Source organism: Dromiciops gliroides, chromosome 1 (assembly GCF_019393635.1).
Source record: "Dromiciops gliroides isolate mDroGli1 chromosome 1, mDroGli1.pri, whole genome shotgun sequence".
Taxonomy (NCBI): Eukaryota; Metazoa; Chordata; class Mammalia; order Microbiotheria; family Microbiotheriidae; genus Dromiciops; species Dromiciops gliroides.
The window spans coordinates 453073179-453085708 of NC_057861.1; the positions used below are offsets into that span (position 1 = coordinate 453073179).

General features: G+C 36.6%; 1 protein-coding gene across 1 annotated transcript in view; it reads left to right on the forward strand.

Annotated features, from left to right (window-relative positions):
- The window catches only part of ADGRV1 (adhesion G protein-coupled receptor V1), a 786537-nt gene that overhangs the window by 624321 nt on the left and 149686 nt on the right, over positions 1-12530 (forward strand). The window contains 4 exon segments of the mRNA XM_043996987.1: positions 2077-2097; positions 2100-2126; positions 2129-2170; positions 2173-2195. Coding sequence (XP_043852922.1) covers positions 2077-2097; positions 2100-2126; positions 2129-2170; positions 2173-2195 — 113 coding nt within the window.

Consider the following 12530-nt stretch of genomic DNA (forward strand, 5'->3'; position numbering starts at 1 on the left):
CACTTCTAGCTCTAAATTCGATTTTCTTAATAATGATAAAACTTAATCATATTCATTAAAGGAATACATTATTTTCGCTACTCTCCAAACTCACTTTACTCTCACTTATTTTTTTCCTACTTTCAAAGACACTTGTATCATCTGTGCTCTTTTGGAATCAGTCAGGTTTGTTTTATCTACAGAGGTTAAGAGGGTATAAACAGATCCCACTTGAAGTCAGCCAGCTTTTAATCACTTAGTTTTGTCGCCCTTGCAGAACTAGTTTTGGCACTCTATTCAGTATATTTGAGCTGTTTATGATTGAAACCTAGGTTTCTGTTGGACTTTTCCTCCATTCCAGTACTTTTAGCTGAAGAATGAGAGTCATTGCTGTGCAGAATACCAAAATAACATGGGGCGTTGCTAATAAGTACTAGTATATGATGCCATCTCACCCAGCAGGGACTTTCCCAGCACCCAGCACCTGATTTCCTTGTACTTTGCTCTAGGCCCTCAGTAGAGGCAAAGGGACCAGATTTTCAAAGATAGCTGTCCTGTTTGTTCATACAAAAAATATACATGTCCCTTTGTACTGTGTACAGAGACATAAATAGAATTTTGTGTGTGCATAGTGGGTACAAAGTTTGTGATCTACAAATTCAGTGCACAAATTGTGGACTGATTTGGCAAATTATTGACCATGGCTCGGCATTTCCCCAACGTTGGATATTTTGTCAGGAGTAAATGCACATGTATGTAGTTCTTTTATTAAATAAAATTTATTTGTACTAAAAATAAATCTACATCAAAATTCACTATCTCTAGGTATCTTTTTTCTAGCCCTTCTATAAGGGAGCTGTGACCATGGGCTCCTTTAATTAAACTAGGTTTTGCTTATGTGATTCTTATCTTATTTTTAACAGTGAGAATCACAATCCAGAAAAGGCAACATCAGTGATTCCCAGAGACAAACATCTGCCTCAGTTAGTTTCTTTTTCCTATAATTCCTTGACCTCCCAAATATGCTAAGTTGCTTCAATATCAGCACATATGGCTCTAGGTTGGGACTGAAAGATATAGGTAGATGTGGACTTTGAGGTTTGTTGAGAGAGTTGCCAGTTTCAGAGTCCATTTGGCTGAAGGAAAGAACTTTTGTTCATCAGTGCTAAGGTCATAGTGCCATAGATTTAGAACAGGAAAGTCCAGAGATATCAATTACTTCAAGCCCTTCATTTTACAGAAATCTGCAGCTTTTTCTGAGTCTTATGTGGTCTGCCATATGAATACTAAAACCCCCTATAAAGAAGAGAAAGGAAAAGAAAAGAAAAAAGGGGGAAATTTACACTAAAAATATGTTGGAATGAAGGATACTTGAAAACATATTGGTAAATGTCTAGGGCAATATGTTAAAATAATTTCCACTTCTTTCTTTTCTTTTTTTTTTCTTTCGGTGAGGCAATTGGGGTTAAGTGACTTGCCCAGGGTCACACAGCTAGTAAGTGTTAAATGTCTGAGGTCGGATTTGAACTCAGGTCCTCCTGAATCCAGGGCCAGTGCTCTATCCACTGATAATTTCCACTTCTAATGCTTAGCTTTATTCCCAGCTTTAGTTCTCCTTAAATAGAAAAGTAGATGATATATTTGGTATTATTTTTTCCTCATAGAAACAAATCTTTTATCTCATTTTTATTTCTGTTCTCTGCACATAGCTCTGCCAAATAGGAGAGGGCTATGCATCTGGTTCTCTCTTACCTGTCTGGTTTCTGAACTTGTGGGAGTATCACTCTTACAGTTGGATTGAAATATATTTTCATTATAGTCAAATGTCAATGGTATTTTGTGAATAGTCCAGCAGGTGGTAGTCTAGGAGAGGAACAGCTCCCATCTTTCCATATCCTACTCACCTACTCAAACACCCATGTGCAAAGAAGAAAGAGTGTCAACGTAGCAACCCATCACCATGGGGTAGAGGAATGGAATTCCAATATTTCTCTTCCATTACTATTCTCATATACATCCCCATAATGTCACAAGAAAAGGACCAACAAAGAATCTCTGTAGATAGTTAATATTTTGAACTGTTTTTCTTATTTCCAGAAATCCCACTGGTTTTATACCTGTTGCTCTGATTTCCATCACATGTCTTTGGGAGGACTGCACATGGCTTATAGATACCTCTGGATGTTGGTCCTCTCGTCATTTTTAACAGCCTGCAGGTAAGACTCAATCCTTGGTCCTGTTCCAGACAACAAATAATCTTCCATGACTAGATAATGAACTTGAGACTTGGTAGTTTCATTTAAACTCGTCAAGAGCAGATGCAAGTGAGTTGTACTAACCATGAATGTCCATCAAGAGACTCGCTGGGGAGCAAAATCTTCATATTTGAAGTGTAGCCTTGAAACTCAAACTATTCTTTACGTGGAAATATACAGCATTCTGGTACCCTCCTCCAAAACTGCAACAGAAATCTATACCAGTTTTATAGATCTTCTTCAATTTAATCCAGCTGACAATAGGGACCTGAGTTTATGTTTGAAGAACTTAGCGAAGGGTAACATTGTAGATCTTGTGCCTGTACTCTCATGGCAGGATTGAGATTCTGCCCTAATACCCAAGAACATAAATATGTTAAAGAATAAAAAATTCCCATGTTTTAAGGATGGTCGGTCCTTTCAAAATCTGACAGTGTGAGTACCATGAAAAATTTTGGGGGCTGATATATGATTGATATCCTCTACTTTCTGTGACACCAAAGCTCAGGACTTTAATTAGTCTTATGACTATGGCTTAGAGAGTATAACCAGAAATCATATAACCATAGCAGGAAGTAAAGCTACCCTTTTTTGTTACTCTTGCTAATGGAAAATAAATTATGCACTGTAATGAACAAAATGGAGCGAATGAAGACATTTACATTTCCTGAAGTGGACAAATCTGTCCTACGTTGTAATTCTTTGAATTACCATAGCATCTTTGGAAGAGTCTGTGTTGACCATGATGTTGCAAAATGTGGTTATCATACTTGTACATAAAAGCACCATAGTCCCTCTATTTAGGTTCCCAGTATTATGTGAACCCAGGCTTGAGACTGATTGTTGAGTGAAGAGTTGAGATCACAGATGCAGAACTGAAAGGATAATTAGAAATGATCTTGTCCAACATTCATATTTATTAATGAAGATTCTGAGGCCCAGAGAGGTGACTTAACCAGTGTCACACAGGTAGGTAACTGTCTCAGAGCCAAGATTGAACCCCAGCCTAAGATTGCAAACTCCTTGCTCTTTCCACTGTTTCATACCACCGTCCTAATTGTGTGCTTCTTCTCCTGGCTTATATAAAGTAGCCAAACATAGTATAATATTAATTTGGAAAGGGGAGTATTTGCAAATAGATTAACAAGTTTAGAAAAGTAAAATTTGTTTCTGATCAAACATCCTTGAAGGGTCGTTGAGATTATACATAGATCAGATGTGCCAATATTTGTTTGTTAGGTAGTCAGCTATACCAATATTATAGTTAGATAGATCATTCTATAGCAATATTTATTGGTATCTATGTGTAGAGCTCTGTGCTAAACTGTGTAAGGAGCAGAAGCATGATTTAGGGAAAAGCAGGACCTCACCTCTGGGTCAGGAACCTTGGTTCCAATCCTTACTGTACTCTAATTTAACTGTGTGACATTGAGTAAATCACTCCACCTCTCAATATGGGGTTAGACTAGATGACCTCTAAGTTCTCCTTCAACTCTAAAAATTTGTGATATTAAAATGGAAAGCAAACTCTCTCCTTTGAGGACCTTATAATTAAAATGTGTAAAAATACAACTACTCTATCCAAAATCCAGAGTACCAGTGAACACATACGCACATGTATACAAATTAAAGTTTGTTACAAACCATATGCGTAAATGTTGTATATATAAAAACTAATAATGTAATCAAAGTTGGGTGAGATTCATTACGCATCTTCAAGCATAGTAAACTTTGCACTTAATATAATCAATAAATGTTTATATATTTGACCTCAATATAATCTCAACATTAGGCCCTTTCAGAGTGCTCAGTGATTAAGAATGCAACCTAAAAAGGAATACTTTTTTTAAAAAAACTCTCATTTTGATTTAAAAAAAGAAATAATAGAAATTGTTTGATTTACAATGAGAAAAGAAACTCATTCAATTCCTAAATATGCTATTATAGTGTGGGATTTTAAAAATTAATCAGTGGGAAGGAACTTAATGACAGTAGTGCTTCTCAAAGAGTATAAATTATTTCCTTTTTTCACCAATTCTTATGTCATCATTGTATATGCCATGTAATCTACCCTTGCCTCAGTCTTCTCTAAGACACAAGTATATTTTTCACAACACAGGGTCCTTGTGAAGAACTTTGCTATCAGAAGTGTCTTAAGGTACTTGGGCATTTGTTTTTGTAAGGATGATTCATAAGGAAGGATCATTTCCTTGAAAAGTACTCAATAACATTATTATTAACAATTATTTATTAAATTTAATTTAAAATTATTGATAATCATAATATTAGCGTTTATGTAGTGCTTTAAGGTTTGCAAAGCACTTTCCAAATATTACCTCAATTTATCTCCACAACAACCCTGAGAGGTAGGTGCTATTATTATCCTCATTTTACAAGTAAATAAAATGAGGCAGACTGAGAGGAAGTGAGTTGAGCAGGGTCACACAGCTAGTAAATGTCTGGGATACAATTTGAATTCAGATCTTTCCATCTCCAAGTCCAACATTTTATGTACTGCATCACCTAGCTGCCCTCACATTTTTCTTGATCACTTTCCTGTAGGAAGTTTAGACTACCTAAAAAATATAGTTATTCATTTGTCTGATGGACTAGCCTAGTTAAAACTCTTTGCATTGGTAGATGTAGCTTGTTCTGAAGAACTTCTGACTTTTGGCTCACCCACCACATATCTCTCTATAAACGATAACTCCTATATTCCCTATGTTATGAATAATAGACAATAAATATGCGATGACGAAGAAATCTATTATTCGGAATATAGTCTCTGTGAAAGATCTTGACAATGATTTTCCATTGTCCTAGAGTAATTGGGGTTAATAGTTCATGTTGATATAGTATTTGGGTATTGTTCAGTTGTTTCAGTCAAGTCTGACTCTTTGTGATCCCATTTAGGGTTTTCTTGGCAAAGATACTTCTCTAGCTCATTTTACAGATGAGGAAACTGAATCTAGGCAAACATGAGCTTTCCCAGGATGACACAGCTAGTAAGTGTCTGACGCCAAATTTGAACTCGGAAGATGAGTCTTCTTGATTTTAGGCCCAACTCTCTATCCACTGCACCCCAAGTCACTACACAATCAGAAAAAGGGACAGATGCTTGCATGAGAGAATCCGATAAAGGCTTTTTGCAGGAAAAGTAGCTTGGACTTTAGCTTCTGCTGACTCCTAGAAGAAGAAAAACATTAAGGAAGAGAATAACAACAAGGACCAAACTGAAAAGTCAGCCTGGATTGGGCAGAAGATTTATAGAGAGGAGCAGTCAGAAATAATAGTTGATTGATTAGAGGAAGGGAAGGGTGAAATCTAGCTTTAAATGTAGAATTGAGTTTATTAGATTATAATAGAATTTACATTGGAAGGGAACCTTAGAAAGCTTTTTTTTTTCCCCCAGTGATCTATTATTCCCACTGCTTTTATATTTCTGTTTCTATTTCCGCTGGTCTTTATCCATTTTAAAGCCCAAGAAGCTGAAGCAATAAAAGGTCCAGGGTTTCAATAGACTTGATCCAATAAGTAATCAGAACAATTTGTAGGGTTTTTTTGGCTTTGTTTTTGAAGAAGGGCATACCATGAGAAATATGGTATTTTATAAAGATTAGTGTAACAATGGTATACAAGTTGGCTTGAAGTGAGAAGAAACTTCTGCAAAGTTAAAAGACCAGTTAAAAGGCTGTTTCAGTACCCTGGAATTCTTAGACTAGAATGTGTGAAATTGCTGGGGAAGGAAAAATTGTAGTGACATTTTAAAGGTAGTACTTACTTGATGATAATTTCTATATAAGTAGAAGCAATTTTACCACATGCATGCAGTCATCATTGCTCCTTGTGGTGGGGATTCCCCTTTCCCCTCATTTACAGTCTAAGTGAGATGCTGCCTGAGGCCCAAGAAACTTTCACTAATGAGAAGGAGAAGAGGGGTGTGGTAGCAATCACCCACTCCCTTTAAAGTATACTGAGTAGGCTTTTAGTCATCAATCCTTTGGCACAATGCCCCCCCCCCACTCCATCTTCACAGTTACTAAGGGACCAATATGGAATTTCTGCATCATCCCAAAGCATAAGTTTTTTAACACTAAGGCAGAGTATATTTCTCTTCCTGTAGAGTACATGTTCATGGATGCACCTATTTTATGAATATAAATTGGGAACATCTCATCTTCATTCTTGCCTCTATATCTTTCCTCAGATTCCTTTCACATGGGTTGTAGAGTTCAAACTTGACAACTCCTACTATGTTAGTAAAGTTTCCAGTGTGGCTCTTGGAAAGACTAAGTCTGTTTTTCCAGGACCAGCCTAGTTAATCATAGAAAAGGATCTCATGAATAGGCTGCCCATCTGGTGATAGAACTTCTCTGGCAATGACAACCAAGTAGCCCCTTTCTGCTTCTGCAGTGACAATGGTAGAGAAGAAAGAAAGGAGTCAGAGGGTACTACAAATCACAGAGTTTTTAGACTGTCCACGAACATTAATTTGACGATTTGTAGTCTAAATGTGAGGTACTTGTTGCTTAACTAACAAGAAGGCATATCACTGGAAGAGCTAAATTGTCTTGCTGTTCTTATTATAAATAAAACAAGAAGGAAGATTTAGCTAAATGGAAGAATGGTTCACAGGTACTCCTTGTGAGAGATAAGGAAGGAGTTGTCAGAGGGGGTTTTAATCATATACTCCAAACCTATAAGAAATATTATCTCGTGGAATTGTTGGTCATCACATGCTTTAGTGTTAAGGATAAGCATTTGCAAAAAGATCACCAAAAATGTCAACTTATGCACTCGTATTATTTACTGAATCTGAAATGGCAGAGAAATTCTATGAAGAACATGATAAGATCTTCCAGTCAAATCAACATATATTGGATATTTTATGCCTTCACTATATGAGGAGGAATGTATGAGCAAGTATAGATCCAGACAAAAGAATGAGAGGATAAAGCTAGATTATATAAAAGCCCTCACATTTCTACATCATAAATATTTTCCTCTAAAAAAGACTTAGTATATCTCAAACATATTAAGTACCAAATAGCATCACAAAGACTTAAATAACTAATAGTTAACAGACAGGAAAAGGATCATCATAGACATGGGAGCAATCATTGGATTGCTTTATGTGCATAATCAGACTATCAACTCATCAGAGCTAAGATCATAATTTATAATAAACAAAAAAGAATTGTTATGAGAAAAAGATATGGTGTACAATTTAAAATATTTAACCTTGAATTACTTAAGCAAGCTATTAAAAATTAAAAAATGGGAGACAGACAACAGAAATTACCTTAATATCCTTTGGTTAAATTAATTCCTGTTGCAAGAAGACTAAAAGAGCCTAGAAAGCACCTTAGTAAACATTTGACATACTTGCCAAATGATGAGAGATGGCTGCCAAAGGCAACACTAATTCAGAATATAAACTATTCCATAAAATCTTTTGAAGAGGATAATAGACAATTATGAGCAATATCATCTCATAAAGCTGAGAAAAACAATGGAGAATAAGACCAGTCTAAAGAGATCATGACATGATAGCCAACTAAACAGAGTCATCCCAAGGATGTTCAAGGATGAAAGCAGAAGAGAACTACAAAAAGAGGAAAAATGAGGAAGATTTGCAAAAACTACTACAACAAACTTTTTCTCTCAAGAATAATTGAGTCGCCATCCTTGGACCCTAACATCATATGACCAGGGGTCCTTACAAAGGAAATAGAAATAATACCAAAGGGAATAAAACTGGGAAAAGTAGATGCATTAGATCAAGTATATATAAAGTAGACCTTTACTGGAGATGACAGTTTTGCAGGCATTACTGGACTGAGCTACAAAGGCTCTAAAGGGAGAGAAAGATAACTAAAGTCACAGGAAAACATTTAATAACTTATTGATTCCAGAAAAAGTGATCATAAGTATATCACTAGAACTATATTTCTATTCTCCCAACTATACAAAATCTTTAAGGGTCAACTATGTATGAATTGAGGGCATCTTCACAGAGGGCACTGGTAGGGAACAATGCACATTTTACAGTAACAATGCAAATAATAAGCACCAATAAACCACATCTTAACCATCTCACAATTGACTGAAAGATGTAAAAAAAATATATAAGATTTGCTTATGAGGTGCTTATTTTTGTTGAACACTAAAAAGCATCTGACTTGTTAGAACAACACAGTGCTCTTTTATGACAAGGTGGATCCCATCCAAACATCAAGATCATTCAGGATTTCTTGGAAGATGTAGCAATAGAAATAAACCCGTTCAATGGCACTCTAATAATAAACATAGAAGTATGAAACAGGGATTGTGTGCCTGTCAAAATCATTGCCACTGAATGGAGGAGATTCATCTCAAAGTCTAAGAGAGGATACTCTGTGGACAGTGAGGACCTCCCATTTGTGAAGGACATTGTGTAGATTTCATCAAGCCCAACACTGTAGAGCCTCCTATTAGAGACCTGTAATCAAAGTAGTTTGGCCTATCTAGGGCAACGCTAGTAAATGTTTAACAATTGGCTCTCTGGGGGGGAAAAACATGTTCACATGACACATTTTAAATTTAATCTGTTATTAACATTTTCTCCATCACTTTCTTAAGTCTAAATAATAATAAAAAATAAAGCAAGCTGTTATTTGTAACATTTGCCCATTTCTAAGGTATAAATGCTTATGCTGAAAATGTAACAATTTCCATGAACCAGTTCAAACTGGCTCCAGCATTGCCGCTGAGCCCAATTGTCCATACATCAAAGACCAAGCCAATGAAAAGCATCTATTTTCCAAATTTCAGCATGCATCTGAATTGATTCCTGTAGAGCTTGTCCAACAGTATGCTGAGCTGAAACATGGATGGACAGTGACCTAGACAGAGAGTTGAATAAGAAAAGAGCAGCTTGGGTTGTTTTTGGAACATTTCAGATTTACTGATCCTAAGTTTCTCTTAAAGTTACTAGAAAGGCAGGTTTTCTCAATACAAACATTTTACTGGTGTTGCTGTTTAGTAGCAATACCAGGAAGACCACTGCTTCTGAAAATTTAAAGATGACAATACATACAATACAGTTGAAAAGCAGATGATGGGTGATAGCAGGATGCAACATAAAACTGAAGAAGTCCAGAACTGAATGAGTAAAAGATATATTAAGGGATGATATAATAAGAAGAGAAGATGAGCTAGGGTTGACAAACCGAAGTAGTCCACTCAGCCTCAAAATATTGGGGGAAAGTGAGGAAGGTCTCCAGCAAGTCGGGGGGAACCCCTGTGGTTAATTTGTAGAAGGATTCAAATGTGATTCATGCAAGATGGGCAGGCATGTACATGTTGTGATCTGTATCACGAGGGCAGGGGAACTCCTAAATCAGTGAGAACACAGATCGACTAGGTTGTTTGAGAAAATTAGCAACAACTGTCAATACTTATTAAGCATTCACTATATACATGAAATCATTACAAACGCAATCTGGGTTGATGGTATTGCATTATATATGGAAGACCTGTTGCTCTCTGGGAGAACATATCCTTGCAAATAGAGATTATTTCATTTATTGTATTTATACCCCTAGTGATTTGCCCCTTGTCTGACACAGAAGGCAATTAATAAATAATTTGTTCATTGATGGATTGACTTTTCATGTTTTATATTCAATCATTTACATAAATCTATATTATAGCAAGTGAGAATAAATGAGTTTTGACTTAAGGGAAATGACAATGCAGAGTAACATCAAATAACTGGACTAAAATAAAATCAAGATGATGTGTTGATAACACACTATATCCATAACATAATGAACCCAGTTTCCTAATCCTGCAGTCAGCAGACTGTATTTGTGCAACCTGTGGGAAGAAGGAAGTTTTCTATGGATTTCTGAGGTAGAAGCAAGCAGGAGGGGAAAGGTCCCATGGCAACCTTGACCTTCCTTCTTCATGCCCTGCCTCTCCATAGGAGACTAGAGCAGCTGTTCTTCTGATGCCCCAATCATTTTCCCAGATAATGAACAGCAGCTCACAGCTTGCTGCAGTGTGGCTACAGACACAGATCCCATGGCTGGTAGCTATCTGTATGCATGCTGTCTGCTGTCTGTGCCTCAGTAATCTCTTCTGGTTGTTTGAACTGCATCTATGTAATGATTGAAGCAGGCAGTTGGGAGGAGAGAAGTAGAGATGTTTCCATGGTATTCATTGTGACATGTAGAATACCTTGTAGGAGAAAATCAGGTGAATTAAAACTTGACTTTCTGATATTTTCAACAGTATGAAAATCCTGATCCTTTGGGGCAAAGGTGATATAAACTATAAGCTGGTGATGACTTAGGTTTGCTGACAATACCTTTGCCAAATACAGCTACAAGCAGCTTAATTGATGGGCCAATTGTGCACATGAGGAGAAGAGCTACAAACTGTACTTTTCAGAGCCTTTTAGATAGACTACAAGTAGCTTATATGAACTCATTAGCATAAAAAGGACTTTCTCCAGTCCTACCAGTCTTTTCAAACAACCCAGCATTCACTGTGTTTATATGCATGTGTACATGCTTGCATATATATACATTCTCCAACAAAAAGGAAAATACTATAGAACTCTGCAAAACTTGCTAGGCTTGTGTTGAAGTGCTCATATAGACATAATTGAGTTTTGAGTTCCCTCCATCATTGTCTATGAATATTTAAGGTGATAGGTTTTGTAACTGTAAATAATTCTGAAAAAGTACATTTATGGAATGAACATCTGTTTTTTGCGTGATGGCCCGAATGTGTTTTGTGTCTGAATTGCTATAGAGCTTGAAGAACTATTTTTCTGGGTGGCTATAAAAGAGATTCCTACGTTGGGTGGAGAATTAGACTGCATGAATTCTAAGGTCCTTTCCAAATCTTAGAATTATGCTACTCTAGTTTTCAGATTGCTTAGCATAAAATGTTACCTAATTGTTGAGTAAAGTTCTTGGAATTTCTTAAGCAAGTCCTACAAATAATTTTTCAGAATAACAAAAAGTATATGGTAGGCTAAAGAACAACCATCTTTTTTGATGGGGCCCATAGTTCTCTCTTGGGGGGTCACTTCTCATTTCTTTCTGCTCTTTCTTGGTGAGTTCATCAGCTCCCATAGGTTCAGCTGGCTCTTTGCAAATGATTCCTAGATTTATATATCCAGTCCTAGTTTCTCTCCTTATCTCCAGTCCCACATCACCAGCTGAGTATTGGACATTTCAAACTGGATTTCCAGTGGGTATCACAAACACATGTCCAAAGCCTAACTCGTTATCTTCCCCTCAATCCATATCCAACCCAAGCCCTCTCTTAAAAACTTCCTTGTTAGCTTAGAAGACATCACCATAATCCTAAATCATGATCTTATTAGGATCATAGATTTAAAGCTAGAATAGACCTTAGGAATCATCAATTCAACATTCTCATTTTACAAAGAGGAAACTGAGGACAAGAAAAAATATTTAACTTTCTCCAGATTGCCCAGGATTCTAATAGTAGAAACAAGATCCTATTAGAAATATTTGGACTTTGATTCCAGCACTCTTTACAGCAGGCAAGCAGGCAACAAGTATTTTCTACATTTTTTTTTCCAGGCACTATGATAAGCATCAGAGACATAAATACAATCAGAGGGGGAAAAAAGATAGTACCTGCCCTCAAGGAGCTTACATTCTAATAGGGAAAACAACACATAAAAGGGAGCTAAAAATGGGGAAGTGGAAGGATGGGGAGAAGGCACCTGAGCAGACACATGGTGGTGAAGTCCAGAGAGTTGGAAGCACAGCCTAATGGTGAATGAAGCATAGCAAAACGGGACCCATTTTTATAAATAGAGGCCCTAGAAGGAACTCACCAATGGGAGAAGGAAGTAAATTTGACAGAAATAGGTTCCAAGGTTAGAAGACCTCACTGAGGAAAGTTATGGGTGAGAAGGCAGCTTAGTTATGCTGGTGAAGTCCAGAGAGTAAGAAGAATAACTAGGAGGGAAATGAAGCATGGTTAATCTGGGCTTATCCATAAAATTGAGAACTCCAGAAAGACTCACCAGTGGGCAAAGAGGGCCCTCATGGCAAAGGGATGTTTCAGGGTGAAAAGACCACTGGCACTGAAGGAAGTATATCATCCTACCTCTCCAATGAATGAATTAAACTTCTAATTATCCTTCTGTCATTGTAAATAATAAAGTATTTAATACTTTTTAATTAAGATTTTTAGTAACTTTCTGGTATTTTAGTAGCCTCTAATCACAACATAAGGCTGTAATCAATCAACTAATTTACTTAA